Below are 23,236 nucleotides of genomic sequence, written 5' to 3'. Positions count from 1 at the left end.
TCACTGGTTCACTCTCCAAGTGGCTACAAAGGCTGGAGCCCAGCCAATCCAAAGCTAGTAGCCAGGAGCTTCTTCGAGGTCTCCCACGCAGGTTCAGGGTCCCAAGGCCTTAGGCCATTTTGTACTGCTTTCCCAGGCCACAAGCAGGGAGCCGGATAGGAAGTGGAGCAGCTGGGATGTGAATTGGCACCCATATGGGATCCTGGGACTGCAAAGGCAAGGATTTAGCCATTGAGCCATCATGCTCATCATCATGCCCCTAGAACCTTCTCCATTGGACCAGTTCTGACTCATCCGTCAGATCTCAGCTTATACTTCATGGAAACTCATGTGGATCCCTCCCACTAGGTCCAGTGTTGCCAGAAGGACTAAACTCTAGGCAACTGCCTGGTAGGAGTGTTTAACTTCCCTTCTAGTTTCTGAGCTCTGGGCATGTCTCTAACTTGTTCACTACCAAATTTCTAGCACCACTGTACTTCACATATGACCAATGCTAATGCTTAGTATTAAACGAATATTGTACAAGGGGAGTGAGAAGGAAACATTCAATTGTTTATGTAAAGCAGAGACACAAGGATAGATGGACCTATATGTCCTAGCAATTAGGGAAGTATGAAAACCAGCACTATACCATGGTGGGATACACCACCGTGTGCAATGTCGGTGCCCCATCTAGGCCGCTGATCGAGTCCTGGCTCCTCCACTTCCAGGTTGGTTTCCTGCTAATGAGCCTGGGAGGCCATCAGAGGACAGCCTTAGTGCTTGGGCCCTTTACACTCAGTTCTGAAAACTGGAAGACACTCCTGAATCCTGACGTAGGCCTGGCCACCCACTAGCCATGGTGGCCATTTGGATAGTGAGCCAGCAAATGGAAGGCCTCTCTCTCTGTACTAAAGAAGGCTCACAGTTATGAACAATGATTTAAAAAGTCTCCACTCTTCCCCCCCAAAAAAACTCTAGTAAACTCAAATTACGATTAAAACAGGAAAATTGATGTTATGGCGTATATACAATGCTGATCAAAACACAATTCAGTCTATTAAAACTGAGATATTATCATTCTAGAAAATAAATTTAAAAACTCAAAATATTTATATTTTTTTATTTCTTGGATTATGGAAAATTAGCCTGTGCCTCCCAAAGAACCCAGAAGCATTCTAGTTGATATATTACTGTGTGCTCGCTTCGGCAGCACATATTCTAAAATACGCTAAAACTGGAACGATATATTACTGTAACTTCCAAAAAATTTTTTTTAAACAACACTCCCCTCACTTATGAGAGACAGAGAGTGAGATAGCCAACTGCCTGCAGCGGTGGGTGGAATGGTCAATGCCAGGTCCCTCACATGGGTGGCAGGCACCCAGCTGCTTGCGTCATCACTGCCGTCCACTCTGGGCCTATTTCAGCAGTCAGAAGTGAGATTTGAACCCAGACACTGGGATATGGGACCATGGCATCCGAACTGGCAGCAGAACTGCTCTAAGTCAAACCTGAAGTCCCTAGGGTGACTTTTCACTGTGGCCAGTGTACATCAGCATGTCAGAGTAGAATCTTTTTGGGGTGAGTTAACAGATGCCAGCTCCCAGCCACCTTCCACGTCAGCAGCCAGGCCTGGGGGCAGGCAGGATAGCCAGACCGTCAGCCTCAAGGCACGTTACCAATGTGATGGATGTCTTCCTTGATGACCTCACATTCGATGGGCCATCGTGGCGCCTGCAGCGAACCCTGGCTGGAGAAGAAGGGGAAGAGTTCTCGGGGCTCCTGCAACCGGGGGTTCATGTCATCCAGCTCATTGTAGATGAGCTGCCGGGTCCGGAGAAGCGGTGAGCTCAGCAAAAGGGAGCCTGGCAAAGCAAAGGGCACAGTGAGCAAACTCCTCCTCCCTGGTAACTTTTACTCACCATCTATAACAATTAAATAACTTTAAAAAATGCATTTATTTTTATTGGAAAGACAAATCAGATTTATGAAAAGAAGACAGAAAGATCTTCTATCTGTTGGTTCACTCCTCAAATGGCTGCAAAGGCCAGAGCTGAGTTGATCTAAAGCTAGGAGCCAGGAGCCTCCTCCATGTCTCCCCTGTAGGTGCAGGGTCCCAAGGCTTTTTTTGGGTCATCTTCTACTGCTCTCCCAGGCCACAAGCAGGGAGCTGGATGGGAAGTGGAGCAGCTGGGACACAAACTGGCAAGGTGAAGTTTTAGTTATTGAGCCATCATGCTGGGCGCCAGTGAAATAACTAAGCCCTGCATTAAGATATTAGCACAGACGTACAATCTGGTCATTTGTCTTTAAGATTCTGCTCAGGATGACAGATTCTAAACCATAAGATGTTTACTTAAATTCTGCATGTCATAGCAAACATTTACGTAACAAGCTTTAAAATATTTCAGACTAGGTTAGGCAAAACTTTTAAAAAACAGACTGGTGTGTCCACAACATTTCAAGAATGAATGAAAATGAATAAAATATTAACTTATGTGCTTTATGATTTTTGTTTATAAGTATAAATTCAATTTATACTTAATATTTTAGAAAAATGTCGTTTTTTTTTTAAAGAAACAATCTCACATTTCAGGTTCATTCAAAGGACTGAGTCATAAGACAGAGGCAGAAAAGAGCAAAACGGACAACAAAGAAAAAAAAAGAAGGGAAAAAGGTTTTCAGGGGGTTAGAAAGGAAAGAACAACGAGGAGGCGAGAGGTGAGGTACTGGAAGCTGACGCCCCGCAGTGCGCAGCAGCCGGGCAGCCTGGGCTCATCCAGGGGTGCTTAGCTCCGCAGCTGGCAGAGCAGGGCACAGCAGCCCACAGCGGAGCTCGCCCCTTCCACGGGGAAGGGCGTCAGACACCTGGGCTGGCAGCCCCGACCTGCGTGCGCCCAGGGGACGGCGAGCACAAAGGCCCTGCGGAGAGGAAGACAGACACCATTCCCATCCAGGATCCTTTTCTCTGCCCTCTGTGCCGGTCCCTCTCTCCCCATCCCTTCCCACCTCCCATTCCCACTTGGGGCCATTACATAATACAGCTCCATCTTTTAATTTTTCCCGTGGTTTAAGGGGACTGGATGGGAGATATGACAAACATTTTGAAGACTGATAAAGCTGCATATTTTTACTCATCCTTTTAAAAAAAAGTAAGTCAAACTGAAAATGCCAGGTTTTTTTGAGCTACTGGACTGGAAAGACATGTTTTTACTCATGCTGGCAAAGGTTTAAGTAAACACATGTGGGCACCAGTAAGCTGGGACAACTTTTCCGGAAAGCTGTCTGGCTGTGTCCAAGATTTACTGTGTAAACACACACACACACACAGAATTGGCTAATCCTGCCCTCGCAAAGTGTAGAGACCCCATATAGGCTCCAGTTTGTATCCCAGCTGCCCCACTTCCCATCCAGCTCCCTGCTTGTGGCCTGGGGAAGCAGTACAGGATGGCCCAAAGCCTTGGGACCCTGCATCTCCTTGGGAGACCCAGAGGAAGCTCCTGGTTCCTGGCTTCCATCTGGTCCCACACTGGCCATTGTGGCCATTTAAAGGGTGAACCAGCAGGTAGACAATCTCTCTCTATATAAGTATCTTTTAGAATATAAATAGCATTATTATATTTTACAGTTTTGAACAACTCATGTATTTATTCAAAGATTTTAAGTAGAACAGGACACAGATTTGTGCATAAAGAACAATGGGTCTTTTTTTTTTTTTTAAGATTTTATTTTTATTACAAAGTCAGATATAGAGAGAGGAGGAGAGACAGAGAGGAAGATCTTCCATCTGATGATTCACTCCCCAAGTGAGCTGCAACAGGCCGGTGTGCGCCGATCCAATGCCGGGAACCAGGAACCTCCTCCAGGTCTCCCACGCAGGTGCAGGGTCCCAATGCATTGGGCCGTCCTCGACTGCCTTCCCAGGCCACATGCAGGGAGCTGGACGGGAAGTGGATCTGCCGGGATTAGAACTGGCGCCCATATGGGACCCCGGGGCGTTCAAGGCGAGGACCCCAGCCACTAGGCCACGCCGCCGGGCCCAACAATGGGTCTTTCTAAGGATATTAAAACCATAAGTGCAAAAAAAAAAAAAAAAAAAAAAAAGAACAATGGGTCTGGCAGGATGGCCTGATGGTTAAATCCTTGCCTTGCATGTGCTGGGATCCCACATGGGCTCCGGTTTAAGTCCTGGATGCTCCACTTCCCTTCCAGCCCCCTGCTTGTGGCCTGGGAAAGCAGTAGAGGATGGCCCAAATCCTTGAGACCCTGCACCCGCGTGGGAGACATGGAACAAGCTCCTGGCTTCAGATCAGCTTAGTTCCAGCCACTGTGGCCACTTGGGGAGTGAACCAGTAGACAGAAGGTCTTTCTGTCTCTCCTCTCTGGAAATCTTAAAGAAATAAATAAAAAATAAATTAAAATCTTATAGAAAAAGAAAAACCAGTATAAAAAAAAATAAAAAGAACACATATCATCACTTCTCAGCCTTTGGTTAAGATCAAGTGTAAAACAGAACACTTCTGTAGCTAATGCATTGCTGGGCCTGGCGGCGTGGCCTAGCAGTTAAAGTCCTCGCCTTGAACGCGCCAGGATCCCATATCGGCGCCGGTTCTAATCCCAGCAGCTCCACTTCCCATCCAGCTCCCTGCTTGTGGCCTGGGAAAGCAGTTGAGGACAGCCCAAAGCTTTGGGACCCTGCACCTGCATGAAAAACCCGGAAAAGCTCCTGGCTCCTGGTTTCAGAATGATGCAGCACCAGCCGTTGCGCTCACTTGGGAAGTGAATCATCGGACAGAAGATCTTCCTCTCTGTCTCTCCTCCTCTATGTATATCTGACTTTGTAATAAAAATAAAAATCTTAAACAAGAGAATCCAGAAGACCAGTTAGGAGGCTGAGGAATGGCATAACAGGAAGGCAGCACAGGTGGGAGAGGGGTATGGAGCACAAAAACAGAGCGATGTCTAATTACTGACGTGGGGCAGAATGTGCACAGCTTCCAGCCATGGCTGCTCCACTTCCCAGCCAGCTCCCTGCCACCGCACTTGGGAAAGCAGAGCAAAACGTCCAAGCCCTTGGGCCCTGCCCCACATGTGGGAGGCCGGGAAAGAGCACCTCGCTCCTAGCTGTAGGCCACCCGGCCCCAGCTGTTGTGGACATTTGTGGGGGTGAAGTGGAAGATGGAAGATTTCTGTTTCTCCCTTTTAAATAAATAAATAAATAAATAAATATTTTTCAAAAAAAAAAATAACATGCTAAGGGAGAAATTCAACAGTATTCCTGCCTTTGAATTCCAGAAAAAAAAAAATTATGTCCCTGCAAGAAACTCTTTTTGTTGAGCCTGGCATGGTAGCCTAGTGGCTTAAGTCCTTGCCTTGCATGTGCCAGGATCCCGTATGGGCACTGGTTTGTGTCCTGGCTGCTCTACCTCCCTTCCAGCTCCCTGCTTGTGGCCTGAGAAGCAGTGGAGAACAGCCCAAAGCCTTGGGACCCTGTACCTTTGTGGGAGACCTGGAGGAAGCTCCTGCATGCTGGCTTTGGATCAGCTTAGCTCTGGTCATTGTAGCCACTTGGGGAGTGAACCAGCGGATAGAAGATCTTTCTCTCTATAAACCTGATTTTCCAGGCCCAGCATGGTAGCTTAGTGGCTAAAGTCCTCGCCTTGAATGCACCGGGATCCCATATGGGCACTGTTTCTAATCCCAGCACCCTCTCTTCCCATCCAGCTCCCTGTTTGTGGCCTGGGAGAGCAGTCGAGGACAGATCAAAGCCTTGGAACCTGCACCTACATGGGAGATTCAGAGGAAATTCACATCTTGGTTTTGGATCGGCACAGCTCTGGTCGTTGTGGTCATTTGGGGAGTGAATCATTGCACAGAAGATCTTCCTCACTGTCTCTCCTCCTCTCTGTTTATCTGCCTTTCCAATAAAAATAAATAAATCTTAAAAAAATTGATCTAAAAAAATAAATCTGACTTTCCCAATATAAATAAATAAATCTTTTTTTTTAAAGATTTATTTATTTTATTACAAAGTCAGATATACAGAGAGGAGGAGAGAGAGAGAGGAAGATCTTCTGTCCGATGTTTCACTCCCCAAGTGAGCCGCAACGGCTGGTGCGCGCCGATCCGAAGCCGGGAACCAGGAACTTCATCCAGGTCTCCCATGCGGATGCAGGATCCCAAAGCACTGGGCCATCCTCGACTGCTTTCCCAGGCCACAAGCAGGGAGCTGGATGGGAAGTGCAGCTGCCAGGACTAGAACCGGCGCCCATATGGGATCCTGGGGCGTTCAGGGCGAGGACTTTAGCCGCTAGGCCACGCCGCCGGGTCCAAATCTTTTTTTTTTAATTCTTTTTGTTAAGCCAGGTGGAATTTATTTTCCTCTAAGGCAAGTAACTTGTGATACATCAATGTGTTCTCTGGAGGAAAGAATTTTCACAAATTTTTCAGTAACCTGGAGGAACACAGTCCCAAGTGGAGGGCATTTTAATATGAATCTACAATACCTAGAAGATCCGGAAGCGAACGTGTTTGAGTGACGTCAGAAATAGGGCTGAGGCAGCTCCTTGGCCTCCCCTCGCTCCCCTTCCCCTCCCCCACACCAGGTCCTGTCCTTCGGAATACCTGAAGGGGCTGGAGGGGCAGGGAGGTTTTGGGGGGGAGGGTCACCCACACTGGTGAGCACTCACATAGAAGCTTCTCCTTTGGCAACGTGTCCGGCATCAGATGGTCTCTTTCCCCCAAGGAGGCATTCAGCAGGTGCCGAGGGTGATGCTTCCAAGTGCGCTGACTCGTAGCTGGGTTCGCTAAGCTGCCTCTTTGTCCTAAGACAGGTGGTTTTAGTTCAAGTTGCTCGAAGGCTAGCTTATCACCTTTAAATCCAGGCCAGTCCCCAAACCACCGCTTGCATCGCCACCCCCCAACCAGAGATCCACACCAGGAATACAATCTATTGTTCGAAAAACCCTCATGTTGAGTTAAACATAATTATGTCCATGTTATACTGAGGAAACATGAGAGTAAGGAAATTTGAGAAGCATCAGAAAGGGTTTGGAGGGGGAAAACAGAAAAGGCCCTGAAACTCCTAGAGCTGCCAAAACAAATCCAAGAAAAGGCAAATATCAGAATTGGGGTGGAGCACCAGGTCACAAAGTGGAAATTCAGTCCTCTTTCGACAAATTCATAACCATTTAGAAAATTAAGTATGTAGGAAAAGACTCCAACAAGTTTGCTAGAAAAAAAAATCTTAATTGTATATGCTAGCACAAAGTTAGAAAGTCAGAAATTAAAAACATAATAAACAAAAACGTGCAGCACTCTGAAAAGCATGTACACTTTTATTGGGAAATCTTAAGGATGGAGAAACATACTATAGTCAAAGGGCAGAGAAGCCAGTATTACAAAATTACCACTTGTGACTTTTAAGTTACAGGATAAATGCAATCTCAATACATTTTTTAAAGATCACATATATTCTAAAGTTTATATAAAGTGGTGAGCATTCCAGAATAGTTGAGATAATTTTTTATAAAGATTATTTTCCCCCAGTTGTAGACACTGTCTAGGTTGCCTTGTACCTGGGCAAGTGTTAAACTTCTGGTAGAAAAGAAGCCAGTAGCTGGTGGGCATTCTGGGCCTGGCTAATTTGTGTTAACTATACTAGTATGCCAGCATGCAAGCATAGTTGCTTTTTTTTTTAAGAGAGGAGGGCATGGCAGGGAACTCTAAGCCAAGATATGCCACCCTGCCCCACAGACTGGGGAGCTGCGGACTGCCTGGGGAAGTCTGTGCCTAAGTCTGGGGAAGTAGGCTAAGCAGGCAAAGAGCAAGAGGCGACCTCCCATGGGTAGGGGATCCGAGGATGTACTGGAGTGGGAGTGGCTGAGGGCATGTCTGACAGCGGAGGAATGATTTCTGAGCTCTGTAGCTCCCACGGGGGAGTACAAGAGCCAGAGCTAGGGGTTGGTCAGGCCAGGTAGGCTGCAGCACTTCTCAGGTCCTAAGAGCCAGGTCTGGGCACAGGCCAGGCTGGGCAAGGCTGCAGCACCCATTGGTGAGACCTGGAATGGGTGTGGGCCCATGTCTCAAAGCTATCAAGATCACGTGGGTAACACCCTCAGAATACTCTTCCCCACATCAGGGTTCCGAGGCATCACCAAATGACCATCTCCCATCCTTGACAACAAGGAAAACCCTCTCACCCTCCTCTGTGGACACAGGAGGAAAAACAAAATTAAAACCTCTGTCCCAGCCTCCTCATCCTGATCAGAGGCCACATGGGTATGCATCCATCTCAATTATGTAAATAATATAAAAAACGATTATTTTTATTTGAAAGGCAGAGTTACAGCAAGGAAAGAAGGAAACGGAGAGAGAGATATTCCATCTGCTGTTTCACTTCCCAAATGACTGCAACGGCCAGAACTGGGCCTGAGAAAAGCCAGGAGCCAGGGGCTTCCTCCTGAACTCCCATGTTCTTCCAGAGCCATCCTCTACTGCTGTTGCAGGCCATTAGCAGGGAGCTGGATTGGGAAGTGGAACATCTGGGACTAGAACCCATGCCCACATGGGATACTGGCATCACAGGTAGACTAACTCACTAAACCCTGAGACTTTTTTTTGTTAAATTTATAAAAAAGGAAGAATTACAGAGAGAGTGAAAGAGACAGACACAGAATTTTCCATCTGCCAGTTCACTCTCCAAACAGCTGCAACAGCCTTGGCCAGAGCTGGATGAAGCCAAAGCCAGGAGCTTGGTCTCAGGTTTCCTATGTGGGTGGCAGGGGCCCAAGCACTTGAGGCATCTTTGACTGCCTTCCCAGGCGCATTAGCAAAGAACTGGACCGGAAGCAGAGCAGCCAGGACTCAAATCAGTGCTAATATGGCATTGCAGCTGGAGGCGTGACCTCACTGCTGGCCTTCCCAAGACACTTTCCAGAAGGACATGCTTTTCCAGATAGCAAGCCTGGACAGCAACTGAGGCGCCAGCATGTGACGTCCTCTGCTGGAGATGCCCACAGACACTCCGCCGTGGCCCCAACTTCCCACTAACACGCACCCTGGGAGGCAGCAGATGAAGGCTCAAGTCCTGGGGGTCCCTGTCCCCCACGTGCTTTGCACCCCTGGCTTGGGCTTGGTCCAGCACTGCCTGGAATATTAAAGGTATTTGGAGACGGACCCAGCAGATGGAAGCTCTCGCTCCGCTTGTTTGTCACCACCTCTCTGCCTTTCGAACCAAAATGAAGATTAATACATAATTTGAAAAACGAAAAAGACTGAGAGGATCAACACAATACACCAATGGAGATCCCACAAGCAGGTCCTTGTATGAATCATTTTTGTCACCCATAAAGAGGTGACTCTGCCAATCCACAGGGAATCTTCCACAAGTTTTTCACCAACTGCCTGGAAAAATAATTGATATATTAAAAGCACAACTCCTTCAGCTAACCAAACAGCTCACTTCCTGATGCCCAGAAAACTGAAACTTGAGAAGGCAGGGTTACCTTTAAAATAGCCATAGTACTGGAGGTGATGATACATAAAGTCTTCATAGGGATCGGCAAGAGCCTGTGAAAGGAAAGGCCTTCTCAGTGCGTCTGAACTCAGCAGGTGCACAAGCAGGGTCTTTGAGGGCTGCAATCAGGGGAGGAGCCTTCGGACCTGGCACTGCATGTCTGTGACTCGCCAGGAGAGGGCAGTGTACCAACCTCCTGCTTCAGTTCTGCGTCCAGTGTCGGGAACATGTCACTTTGGCATAGTCAGTGCCACCGCATGCAGCCGCAACGTCTGCCCGATTTCCAGACGGGCCGCCGACTACGCAGGAAAAGCTACAGAACCAGAACAGGACAAATGAAATCGCTGCAGACACAGTCCCCCACAGCTCCCAATGGGAAATCCTATCAATGGGTCACCGGGGCAGGAAGCCCACCCTGGGTCAGCTGCTGTGGATCACATGTTTTCCACCGGCCCTCAACACTACCAGCGAGGGAAAAGCCATGGGGTTGGGGAACCATACGAGACGGTAGGGGCCAGGGGTCGGGAGAGTGGACCCTACACAACAAATTCATTGGTTCAAAGCTGTCCTGCCTGGTGTGAGGGGAAGGCTGGGGTTTTCAAGGGCCGCCAAGGTGAAAGCAGGGATTTCCAGGGCGGGACGCGCGGAGTGCGCCCAGGCCAGTACCGGGCAGCGGAGGCGGCAGGGGGGCCGGGAGGAGGCTCTCCGATGCACCGGCGCAGGCCACGCTCGCCAGGCTCACTGGCCACTGCTTTCTGCGAGCGCTCGCGTAGCCTAGCAACAGCAGGCGGAAAGCGGAAGGACGTTTGGGGGACCGCGCTCCGCCTCCTGGGGCAGGGATGGGGGGCTGGCCCACGAGCGGTCCTCCTGCTGGGGTAAGGAGAGGCCGGGTCAGTGTGTGAACCAGACACAAGACTGGCTGGTGGCCACAGGGCCAGGAGTGGTCATTTCCAAGACCGTTTGCTCCAGCTAACAGAAACTGCCTCTGCCCCCCTTGTTCTAGATTCTCTCCACTCCGCTAGCTAGGGGGCAAAATAAAACTAGGAGGAAGCCAAGCGACCCCTCCAACTGGCAAACTGGAGGTACTCTGCAGCAATTTCTACAAGTCTGGCAACTGTTAGGAAGTTAACACAAATGAACTTTAAGTAGCTGGGAGCCTTTAATTTATTTGCAGAAATGTACTCGTATGCAAATAACAATTTTATGTACAAAATTGGTAATCCCGATTTTAGCATAGTTGCAAATAAAATCCAATGCACTGTCATACATGACACCGATTAGGTAGAAAGAAATGTAAACCACGGGTAGAAATATACTGGGATAAGTTCAGTTTCTTTGGTTAACCTTATATATGAGCAAGACTATATATATATATTACTTTTATATTTGCATATATTATAAAAAAGCAATAAAGCACCTTTATTTTTTTTCAAAGTGTTAACCACATGACATCATTTCCAGCACATCAACAGGTCACACACGCTGGCACTGGAGGGTACAGACAGCAGAGTGGGGGGCCGGTTTTGGGGTCCCGCTGCTTCCCTTCCCCCCTTTCCTGTTTCTGTATGCCTCCCACAGTTGACCAGAATACAAGATTAAGTGCTGATTACATAATCCTGGAGTAACAAGCTTGGAAGAGCCAAAGGATAACCAATCAGAAGTATAAAAAACCACTTTATTAGCATGTGTGTGTATATGTATATGTATATATATATATACAAATTTACATGGTCACAAACTGGAGAAATATAAACAGCCTTAAAACACAATTTGCCTTTTCTTCAGCTTAAAGTGATTTTTACCTGATTGTGATACAACAGAAAGTAGAGAATATAAGCTGCTTTTTAAATACTGGAATTGCGTGGAGAACACATCCACGCACAGGGTAAGACAATGCAGACACATTAATACCCAGAGTGGCTCTTCGTACAATTCCTCGGCCGACTTGAGGGATGAATGTTCAAACATCAAGGACAGGGCCACCAGCGGCGGCTGCTGCCTGTAATAGCAGGTCCTGACAGCGGGAGGGAGATGCTCACGCTGCCGGGGCCCACGTCAGGAGTGGCAGACGGAGGAAGCCATCAGGAAGGGACTCTGCAGTCCTGCTCCTGCGCCATTAACATAGAGCTGCCTTAATTGCACTTGTTCTGAAGTAGAAGTGAGCTCTACCAGGCAGGAGGAGCCCGTGCTTTCCGCTGACGACTCCTCAAGGTGCCACACGTTTTCAGAGTGATGAGCCTGCCATGCCCAACACGCACCGTTTTTCAGCACCAGGCCCAAATCATTCCAACAGCCTCTCCCTTCAGGGCAACAGAAAACTCACATTTCACAAATGTGAAAACATTATGCGCATATGCTCTTGCTCAGATAAAGCATACGCTCGCCACTAAACATTTACAGTTCATCTGACAAGGGCAAAACAGTTTTAAGACTGGGAAATGAATGTACAAAGTTTTTTCAAAAGTTTTAACTATGTATTTGGAGCCATTTTCCTTCTCTTTAGTCTTGCTCGCCAATCCTCAGGAAGGGCTTCAAAGTTAGCATTCCTTTCTGCCATGCCACTGTAAAAACAAGAGACAGATGAAGTAATCTTAATTCCTGGAAAGGCAAAAATGAACAGGTTTATTATCTAGCCAATTAAGACGCTGAACGGAGCGGGTATTTGACCTGGCAGTTCTGGAGCGCCTGGTTCACTTCCTGGCCCCAGCTCTTGATTCAGGCTTTGTACCCAGCATAGCCTGGGAGCCCTGGATTGAGTGCCTAGTTCCTGGCTTTGGCCAGCTCAGTCCAGCCCTGCTGTTCCTGACATTTTAAAGTGAACCAGCACATAAGAACTCACTCATACTAAGTGAAGTGGATCTATCAGGATTATGAAAACGTCCCAGAATTTTCAGCTCAATCACCAATGGATAAATTCTTTTTTTTTTTAAGATTTATTCATTTTTATTACAAAGTCAGATATACATAGAAGAGGAGAGACAGAGAGGAAGATCTTCTGTCCGATGATTCACTCCCCAAGTGAGCGCAACGGCCGGTGCTGTGCCGATCCGAAGCTGGGAACCAGGAACCTCTTCCAGGTCTCCCACACAGGTGCAGGGTCCCAAGGCTTTGGGCCATCCTCAACTGCTTTCCCAGACCACAAGCAGGGAGCTGGATGGGAAGCAGAGCTGCCGGGATTAGAACCGGCACCCATCTGGGATCCTGGAGTGTTCAAGGCGAGGACTTTAGCCACTAGGCCACGCCGCCGGGCCCGATAAATTCTTTTTAAAGTATTCATATTGGGCTCTGTGCCCCCACCCCCGACCGAGAACAGCCATAATGGGTGCAACAGCCAGAACAGAGCTGATCTGGAGCCAGGAACTAGACACCAGGATCTTCATCTAGTTTCCCATGTTAAGTGCAAAGTTCTTGGACCATCCTCTGCTGCCTTCCTAGGCCATAAGCAGGGATCTGGGAGGGAAGTGGAGTTGCCGGGACTAGAACCGGCACTCATACAGATGGAAGATTAGCCTATTAAGCCACTGTGCTAGCCTGATTTTTTATTTTTTTAAATTTCAAAAGCAGAATTACAGAGAAAAATCTTCCATACACTGGTTCATTCCCAAGCGACTACAACGGCTGCAATGAGCCAATCCAAAGCCAGAAGCACCCACCTGGGTGCAGGATCCCAAGGCTTTGAGCCGTCCTCCAATGCTTTCCCAGGCTACCAGCAAGGAGCTGGATGGGAAGTGGAGCAGCCAGGACATGAGCTCGACCCAAATTTTTTTTCCAAAGTCAAAATCACAGAGGCAGGTGGATGGAGGGATTGTGTTCCTTTACCCACTGGTTCACTCCCAAGGTGGCTGACATGGCCCCCGAAGTGGAGCAGCCAGGACATGAACCTTTGCACTGCTGGGATGTCAGCCATGCAGGGGGATGACTTAAGCCAGAGTGGCTTCGAAGGCGCCACCACAACCCAGCCCAGCTGTGCTGTGCGCTCTACCTGACCAGCTGCTGCAGCTTCCACTCCTCGATGCGCTTCTGGGCGGTCGACTCCCGGTCCTCTTCACTGGAACTCGAGTTCTCCTCTTCATCTAACTCACGCTGGATACTCTGCCACTTCTTGACCAATGATGGCATTTTGGTTTTACTTTTCTTTGCCTGTAACAAATGTAGGCCAGAAAATAAAGAAATGAATTGTCTACACTACACAGTAAGAACTTTTCCCTGGTTCTAAGGAAGATACTTGAATTCAAAAGAACATTAACATAAAAAATAAATGCCACTGTAAGTTCTCATTAGAAATTTCTACCAATTATCAATCAAAAGGCACTATCCAGGGCAGGCATGCCACACGGAAGTGCCCGACACGGATTCCCACTTCTGCCTCTGGTCCCGCCTGCTACAGATCCGGCAAGCATCCGATGGGCAACAGGTAGGTTCTGTCGCTGCCACCCACGTGAAAGACCCAGGTTGAGGTCCTATCTCCTGGTTTTGGCAGCCTCAGTTGTGATGGGCCATTTGGGGAAGCACTGAGTCAGAGCCCCTTCTTCCTCCGTGTTACTACCTCTCCATTACACAGGAGGTAAAGAAAAACGCTGGCCCCAGCCATCGACAACTGTCTGGGTTGACCTGTACCCAGGCACGCGTTACACTGCTGGGAAAAACAGCCAATAGCTGGAGGGCATTCTGGGCTGCGTGTTGACTATACAAGTGTGCCAGCACTTGGGGGAGATGGTGGGCGAGGACCAACTGTGCTACCACAGGTGGATGGCAGGGTCACCCACTGCCGCTGCCGCCACATGTGTGTGAGGGAGCAGAGAAACTACGCCACTCTGCTTATGGTCTGAAAAAACAGCCCCGGATGGTCCAGAGCCTTGGGACCCTGCACCCAAATGGGAGACCCGGAAGAAACTCCTGGCTGCTGGCTTCAGACTGGCTCAGCTCTCCCACTGGAGGGCACAAAAACCAGGACTGGGGCAGGGATGGCTAGACAGAAAAAAAGGCACCCAACAGCATGTGTGTGGGCTGGATAGTTGGGCTGGTTGGGTTGAACTAGGCTTCAATGACCATTGACATGTACGAGAGCTGAATGAGTTGTGGGACAGACTGGACTAGTCTTCTACACATACTGGCAAACCAGAGTTGGGGGCGGGCCTCGTGGGGGTTATTGTGGGTCGCTCCGACTAGGTTGCAGCTCCCACTGGTTTATGTGAGGGCCAAGTGTGTGTTAGGCAGAATCAAGCTGGACTGCAACACCCATTGGTTCCAGTGGAAGACAGGGCTGTAAACAGAACCAACCCAGCAACTGCAACCACCAACTGATTGGGGCAATGAACTGTGCCGAGCCCTGTACTTGCAAGTACACACAAGAATCTGGTCTGGGATCACCTCAAAGTTTCTTTGAGGATCTCCCCTCAAACTGCCAGACTCAGAACCCTAACCATGAAAAGACAGGGCAGAATCACCTCAGCCATATGTTGGCAAAGAAAAACTGGGCATACAGAGACTCTATGATGGACTATATCAATCAGTGGATCCTTCAATGACCTCATTGTGCTTGGAATGGTGAGACTGGCAGCAATTCATAACCGCTGAACTGTCAAAACCACTTGAGCAAGACCCTCGGAGCATGCCCCACATGGGACCTGGGGTGGGTGGGAGACTGGGTGGGGCTTCTCCCTTTATCCTCCCCTTTACCCCAGATACATGATAAAAACAATGTGGAAATAATAGTCTTATCCATTTTCCTATAGACCTTGAACCTTTTTGCACTAATTAACTATGAAAGAAATGTCAAAAATAAAGGAAAAAAAAAGATTGGCTCAGCTCGGGTGGTTACAGCCACTTTGGAAGTGGACCAGCAGACAGATCTGTCTTTCCTCTCTGTAAATCTCACTTGACAATAAAAAAATACATAAATCTGGGCCTGGCACCATGGCCTAGCGGCTAAAGTCCTCGCCTTTAACGCCCCTGGATCCCATATGGGCGCCAGTTCTAATCCCAGCAGCTCCACTTCCCATCCAGCTCCCTGCTTGTGGCCTGGGAAAGCAGTTGAGGATGGTCCAAAGCTTTGGGTCCCTGCACCTGCCTTGGAGACCCGGAAGAAGTTCCTGGTTCTCGGCTTCAGATGGGCGCAGCACCAGCCGTTGCAGTCACTTGGGGAGTGAATTATCGGACGGAAGATCTTCCTCTCTGTCTCTCCTTCTCTCTGTATATCTGACTTCGTAATAAAAAAATAAATAAATCTTAAAAAAAAAAAAAGTCTGTGAAATTCAAAACTCTCGCCCTCCTCTTGTCTGCTGAGAAGCAGTGTCAGGACTAGCATCGCCATAGCACAGCAGTCGGGGCTGGCACCGTGCCGTTGAAAGCCAAATCTCCACCTGCTGTCTATGTGAGACCTGCAGCAGCCCCTGGCTGCTCTGGCTGTCGTGGCCAATTGTGGAAGGAAAATCAATCTCTCCATAAATGTGATCTGCCTTTCCAATAAAGATAAATAAACCTTAAAACAGAGTCAAATCACTAATAAACTGCTACAAAGATGGAACGAGGGCATTCATACCTTCTCTTTCTTTCCCTTTTTCGTCTTTTCAGGCGGGGGCATCTTGGGAGCTGGAGGAGGCGGTGGCGGCGTAGGAGGCGGTGGTGGTGGCGGCGGCGGAGGGGGCGGAGGCTCTATAAGGGTAGTGGTGGGTACGACAGCCCGGGCCTGAACGGACTGCAGTGAGGCAGCAGCCACTCCAAGAGGGACGGAACAGTCAGCATAACTCATGATTGTAGGTGCTGCTGCCAGTCCAAGGTAATTTGACTGTAGGCTCATTCCTCTGGTGTGATGACCCATTCCTGCTGCTGGATGGCTAACTGAGAGTGCCTGGTGTCCAAGTCCTGCGGCATGGTGTGCAACTCCTGCGGCCTGGTGAGCTAATACAGAAAACATCAAATGGTATTATAACATGGACACTGTGTTACAATGAGAAGTAAGGGGAAAAGACCAAGAAATCAGATCACCTGAAGGATTCCAACACATCTTTTCCTCAAAATACTCTTACTACTGCGAGCAGCTGCCTTGAGACTGGCTCCCCGCTGGTAGCAGGTCTGGGGATGGGCTGGCGCAGGAATGGGTGACCTGGGTCCTCAGTGTCCTGGCAGGTGGAGTGAGCCGGGGGACTTCCCCCTTGGTCAGGAGATCAATCAGGGAGAGGGTAAGGACATGTGTGGGAGTGAGCAATGACTTCTGAGGACGCTCATTACAAGGCCACTGTACTTGCAGGTAAGTGAGGGGACAGAGGCTGAGCAGCCTGGAGGATGGCAACCTCAAGACTTTTATGGGTCAGAGAGATGCACCATCCTGTGTCACAGATCTCAGCCCAGTTGAACAACAACTGACCACCACTCACTCATGCATACTAAAGCTAGGGCTTGGGGCCTGCCAGGCAGGGCTAGATCCTAGCACCCGCCAGTGAGCTGAAACAGGGAACGGGTAATGTTAGGCTGGGCCATGACACTAACCAGCAAGCAAGAGCCAGGTCTGGAAGCCACTGGGACTGGTGGCGGACCAGGATAGGTCAGGCTCACCACCCAATGGCAAAGGCCAAGACAGGGGATGGGCTATGCTGAGCTGGGTTATAGCAACCCCTGGCTTGTGCCAAGATCTGTGACTGGGAACAGACTTGCTTGGGGAGCTAAGGAGATGCCTCAGCTGGGCAACTGGGCTATGGCTCCTACCCACCAGCACGAGAACCAGAATGGGGGCAGCATTCTGGGCATGACTGCAGTGTCCCTCAGTAAGGGTGTGCCAGACTGGGCTAGACTCCAGCATCCACTGGTGCTTGTGAAGCTAGTGTGGGTGTAGGACAGGCTGGGCTAGGTATTGGCACCTGCAGAACCATGTGAAAGCCATACGTGGATATAGACTAGGTATGGCAGGGCTGTAACACCCAACAGTAAGAACAAGAACAGATGTGGGCCAGTTGGGCAAAGCCACTGTTCCTGCCAGGACAAAGTGTAGACTTGGACTAATTCAGTCTGAGTCAAGGACCCACTGGTGTGCATGAAATCTGCCATTGGGAGGAGACCTAATAGGGGAGTGTGGGGAACTCCTCTGTCGGGATGCAGACCCTGCAGGTGAGCACAAGAAATAAGGCTGGGAGCAGCTCAGACCAGGCCAGGGATACATGTGGATCAGGTCTGGGAGTTGCCTAGGCCGGGACAGTTCATAACACCCACAGGCAGACCTGAAAGCCAGGTCAGGTCACAACACTAGCCGGTTCACATTAGGGCTGGGATGTGGGGGCTGGCTGGGCTGGGCGATGGTACCCATCACCATGAGCTGGAACTGGAGGTAGGCCAGGCTGGGCCAGGTTCCAGCACTCGCTAGTAAGTGCTAAGGCGAGGTGGGCCATGCCAGACTGGCCACAGCACCCATCAGTGCATGTGAGACTGAGGGGCTGGGGGGATCCCCTGCTGGGCCACTGAATCCACTGGTGAGCATGAGAGCTGAAACCAGCGGCAGACCAGGCTGGACAGGGCTACAGTACTTGTTGGCCTGCATGTGAACTGGGTCAGGGGGTGAGCCAGGTTGAACTAACAGACTATATCCAGTGGGACAGACATGAGCCAGAGTAAATACAGGCTGGCTGGGCTTTGCCACAGCATCAGCTAGCAAGTGCTGGGACAGGGTGGAAGTCCTGTCATGCAAGACTACAGAACCAACTGACGAGTTCAAGATCCAGGGCTGGGAACGAACCTAGTAGGGAAAATATGGGCACCCCTCTGATGGGCTGCAACTCCCATTGTGAGCATGAGAACCAGGGCTGGGAGCAAGTCTGTTTGGATAGGTGGTGGCACCCACCGGCGAGTGTGTGCTGGATAGTGGGGTTGGTTGGGCTGAGCTAGGTTCCAATGCCCACTGATGTGGATGAGAGCATGCATACACACCTGCAAGAATGGGACGTGGGAAAGACAGGACCGATCTGCTGCACATACTGGCAAGCACAGGAACCAGGGCTGGCACCAGGCCTGGTAGGGGTTACTGGAGGTCGTTCTGACTAGGCTGCAGCTCCCGCTGGTATGTGTGAGGGCTGAGGGTATGATGGGTACAGTTGGGCTGGGCTGCAGCACACACTGGATTACATAAGAGATGGGGCTGGAGACAAAACTGACCCAGCAATAGCCAACTACGAGCATATGCATAGGCTGATGTGGGTAATGGACCAAGCCAGACCCCATTCTGCGAAGAACACACAGATCTGGAATTATGTTAGATGAGGTTTCTTTGGGGATCCCCCCAACTGAACTGCTAGATTCAGAAGGCCAACCACTGGGAGAATCACAGGATCTGTGGTCTGACCATGGAGTGCATGTGTCAGAGCTGGGCCTCCTCGGTGGCTCAGATGGAACCATGGATGGCATGCCCAGACACACACGGAGGATATGGCAGTCCAGTGGGGCCTGCAGAGGACATCTGTACTATAGCAGGGGAAGAAAGATGGAACAAATTGGTTAACTAACCCAGCCAGGTGTTGACAGCAAATATCTGAGCACTGGCAACTCCAAGGTGGAGTATATCAGCCAATGGACCTTGGAATGATTGCCTTATCCAAGGATTAGCAAGACTGACAGCATTTCACAACGATCAAAACCACCTGAGAACGTTGGTGCAGGTCCCATATCAGGCACCCTGAGATGGCACTGGGTGGCCATGCCCCATCCCTGGGTACTGGGGTAGCAAAGAGGCTGGCTGTGGCTTCTCCCCTAATTTCCCTTCTTTCCCCAGATACAGGAGGAAGAGGGGGAAGATTTGCAAAGGTCTCACTCACATACAACTTGTCCTTGACCCTTCCCACCCTGGTCACCTATGTAAGCATCATCAAAAGTAAAAATAAAATATATAGTCATATATGCTGGTAGAAAAATTACGAATCTACGTATCTCAGCATTAACCTATGCTAACATGACAGAACGGGAACAGGTGCGGGGTGCAGGTCAGGGATGCAAACATTGCATGCCAGACTGCCTGATTTGAAACCCAATAATCTACTTTTGGTTGAGCTGTCAACGGGCTGAAAGTAGCAGGTGACGGTTTAAAATCCTGGGGGTTCCTGCCCTTCATGTATCTTTTCCTATAATGCTATACTTCAAATGAATGAACTTTAAAATATATCACTGATGGACACAACTGCACAAGAATCTGCAAGAAAATGTGCCAAACAATCAGCAACAGGGATTTTTAGTGACTAAAAGCATAAACAGTCTTTATGGCCTTTGCCATTTTTTTCATGCCTGGCATCTAATGCTGGAGACGAGGCAGCAATCAGCACAGACAAGCACATGGACTCCCGACTTACCTGGGGCGACAGCTGACTGGCTGTAGAGGACTGGGGAACTGCCAATGGTTGCCGATCTCTGAACCACTGAACTGCTCATTTCTGCAGCTTTTCTCTTGATCGCTTTAACGGAAGGAGAACTGGATAGAGCGGAATCAGCTGAGCTCTGCAACGCAGACATTTTGGTCAGTGGCTGAAGAGCCTAGTTTAACATGGAGTCAGTGATGTTCACGTGCCCATAATCATTTCCAAAGCCAGAGGACATTGCTCACCTGGCTAGTGACAACTGTGGTTTGTGGTGAAGGTTTCAAAGGAGTGTCCTCCTCTGTTCCTGGGGCAGGAGGCTCCTCGCTCCCCTCATCCTCCATCTCCACCTCCTGGATCTCGCCATCCTCTGCGGGAGGAGGCGGTGGGGGAGGCGGGGGCGGGGGCGGGGAGTCTGGAGGCGGAGGCGGGGGCGGGGGCATTTCCAAAGGTAACGGTGGCTGAAGCACAGGCACGTCGGACTGAAGCAGGGTCCAGAATGGAGTAAGTGGCATGAGTGACGAAGAAACTTGACCAGAAAAGGATTCTTTACAAAGGGAACCTACGAAGATAAACAGAAGTCAGGGAAAAACCAAGGAAGAAACGCCATGGCTTATATTCACAGAAATGTTAGCTCATCAATGAGACAAACAATAACAGGAAAAAGTTTCAAACAGTGGAACTGGCTCCCTGTTCCCTGACAGAAACTTGACCCACAGGCAGCCTGGCCAGTGAAATATTAAAAGAACTCAGTTCAGAAATGACTTCCCATGGAAAGATAAATTCACGGCCTTCAGCTAGCACTTTCCTGAGCTACGCTGTCAGCCTTGTTCTCTGGGTCCGGATTTGGATGAGAAAATTAAGAGTGACACACCAGCTTAATGAGAAATTCAGGTACAGTTTGGAATTTTCGTTTCTGCAGCTCCAGGCACTCCTCAGGGCCGAGTGAGTGCAGGGTGTGCACCTGCAACACTGATGTCACAGAGCTGCGTAATCAAATGCGGATGACTCAAAGGACTCACTGCAAACACAAACATGCTACCCATTTTGATCAATCTGGGTTACCAGGTTAAAAGAAATATAGTTCCAAGGTGCTATTGTTAACCGGATAATTTCTCCATACCTTTGTGTAAATCACACTATTTCATAGAACACAATGCCACAACTTAGGCAGAATAATTTTTATCTTTGTGACGAGAAAAGGGAAACTTACAAGAATAAATCTTCAATTAAATCACAATTTTTTTTAAAGAAATATCAAAATGCACAGCATCTGAAATTATTGTTACTTAACTTTGAGTTAAGAAATTGCAGCTGAAAAGCTGCTGGATTAGTTTCTCTGAAATTCTGCACAAGCCACCCCTAGTTCCTGTCCGTTCTGGGACTAGCTCTTAAAGGGGAGAGAAAACACGACATACTTACTTGTAGCCTTCCCCATCCCTCTTTATCGTCAATAGGGAAGTGTCACAAGACATGGGACTATTAGATACATAGCCCAGGAATGCTGAGGGGATTTTCTCCCTAAAAATCATAGAATTTAGGAGTAGAAGAAAAATGAGAAGTTATCTAGTTCAACCTTGTTTTAAAGGTAATGAAACCCAGGCAGGAATTGACATGCCCAAGATAATACAGCTGTTGGTGGCCAGGCCAGAGTGAAAGCTCAGGTCTGACGCTTAGTCTTACGCTTTCTATTTCACCAAGATGTCCTAGTGAAAAATATCAGGGGTCCAGGAGCTTTAGAAATCTCAAGTCGGGGGGCCCGGCGGCATGGTCTAGCGGCTAAAGTCCTCGCCTTGAAAGCCCCGGGATCCCATATGGGCGCCGGTTCTAATCCCGGCAGCTCCACTTCCCATCCAGCTCCCTGCTTGTGGCCTGGGAAAGCAGTTGAGGACGGCCCAATGCATTGGGACACTGCACCCACGTGGGAGACCCGGAAGAGGTTCCAGGTTCCTGGCATCGGATCGGCGCGCACCGGCCGTTGTGGCTCACTTGGGGAGTGAATCATCGGACGGAAGATCTTCCTCTCTGTCTCTCCTCCTCTCTGTATATCTGGCTGTAATAAAATGAATAAATCTTTAAAAAAAAAAAAAAAAAAAAAAAAAAGAAATCTCAAGTCGGGGGCCCGCACGATAGTGCAGTGGTTAAAGACCTTGCCTTGCACACGCCAGGATCCCATATGGGCGCTGGTTCTAATCCCGGCAGCCCTGCTTCCCATCTAGCTCCCTGCTTGTGGCCTGGGAAAGCAGTTGAGGATGGCCCAAAGTCTTGAGTCTCAGCACCCGCATGGGAGACCCAGAGGAGCTCCTGGCTTCTGGCTTCGAATTGGCTCAGCTCCAGCTGTTGCGGTCGCTTAGGGAGTGAACCATCAGATGAAAAAATCTTCCTCTCTGTCTGTCCTCCTCTCTGTATATCCGCCCTTCCAATAAAAATAAATCTTAAAAAAAAAATCTCAAGTCAGATAATCTTATGATGCAGATATCAATCACTTGTTAAGTTTCATGATCCGAAATGGTGGGTTATGTAAGGGTTCAATTCTGAAAGGTCTGGGGGCAGGGGAAGGCCATTTATAGTACTTTATTCAAAATATATTACATTGGCACTCGACAGGTAAATCAAAAGGAATCAGAATCCCCGTGGCCTCCAGAGAAGCTTTCTTCTACCGAACAGGTAGATGATAGCATAAAAATTTTAGAGACTTGCTCACATTGTCTCTGTAATTACCTGGACATGTAGTTTACCACCAAGGAAAAGGGAACTGGGGAATGAATAACTGAAGCAGAAAACATGAACACAGTTTTCCAACTAAGAATCCAAAGCCTAAGGAAACCTTTCTATCTGAGCAATGAGACTATGGCGCAGGAATCGACGCCACACCCCCATCCGAGTGCCTGGGACTGATGCCTCACTCTGCTCAGTTCCGCCTCCTCCCAGCTTCCTCCCGAGGCATACCCAGCAGGCAGCAGGTGATAGTCCACACAGTGTGTCCAGCGTGTCCCTGCCACCCGTCTGGGTGACTGGATGGAGCTCCAGGTTCCTGGCTGCAGCCTGACCGAGCCTGGACTCTGCAGGCCTTTGGGAAGAGCATCACATGGAGGATCCCTGCCTGCCCACCTGTCTCTCTGCCTTTACACCTGGCCCTAACACTAACACATGTGCAACACACGCACCAGCTTGCCGACACCATTGGATAGGCTGTCAAGACTATATCCAGTAAAGGTCATAACCAGAGAAATTATTTAATGACTCATTAAACTTTCTGCAAAATTGATCATAGTGTATACTAGGGCAATAAATATTAAACTCTGATACTGGAAGGTTTTTAACTAAAAACAGAATATAATACCAATATTTATCATGGCTGTAAGCAGATACGCAGAGAAATTCAAAGGAAAGTAGTTGATCTGATATT

The 23,236-nt window shown here is 49.0% G+C and overlaps 2 protein-coding genes across 2 annotated transcripts in view; both read right to left on the bottom strand.

Moving 5' to 3' along the window:
- AGBL2 (AGBL carboxypeptidase 2) overlaps positions 1-10,282 on the bottom strand; it is a 43,480-nt gene extending 33,198 nt beyond the window's left edge. Inside the window, exons 1-5 of the mRNA XM_058662274.1 lie at positions 10,166-10,282; positions 9,693-9,812; positions 9,489-9,552; positions 6,672-6,806; positions 1,662-1,847 (exon numbers count right to left, since the gene is read on the bottom strand). Of these exons, the coding sequence (XP_058518257.1) occupies positions 1,662-1,847; positions 6,672-6,806; positions 9,489-9,552; positions 9,693-9,728 (421 nt within the window). The 5' untranslated portion in view covers positions 9,729-9,812; positions 10,166-10,282. The remainder of the gene's footprint in view (positions 1-1,661; positions 1,848-6,671; positions 6,807-9,488; positions 9,553-9,692; positions 9,813-10,165) is intronic.
- A 1,334-nt stretch (positions 10,283-11,616) lies between these two features.
- Positions 11,617-23,236, bottom strand: part of FNBP4 (formin binding protein 4) — a 38,268-nt gene continuing 26,648 nt past the window's right edge. The window contains exons 13-17 of the mRNA XM_058663027.1: positions 20,076-20,389; positions 19,825-19,969; positions 16,041-16,399; positions 13,482-13,639; positions 11,617-12,060 (exon numbers count right to left, since the gene is read on the bottom strand). Coding sequence (XP_058519010.1) covers positions 11,970-12,060; positions 13,482-13,639; positions 16,041-16,399; positions 19,825-19,969; positions 20,076-20,389 — 1,067 coding nt within the window. The 3' untranslated portion in view covers positions 11,617-11,969. The remainder of the gene's footprint in view (positions 12,061-13,481; positions 13,640-16,040; positions 16,400-19,824; positions 19,970-20,075; positions 20,390-23,236) is intronic.

Source organism: Ochotona princeps, chromosome 4, assembly GCF_030435755.1.
Source record: "Ochotona princeps isolate mOchPri1 chromosome 4, mOchPri1.hap1, whole genome shotgun sequence".
NCBI lineage: Eukaryota > Metazoa > Chordata > Mammalia > Lagomorpha > Ochotonidae > Ochotona > Ochotona princeps.
The sequence above is the reverse complement of the archived record's forward strand: the minus strand, read 5'-3'. Positions and strand labels throughout refer to the sequence as shown.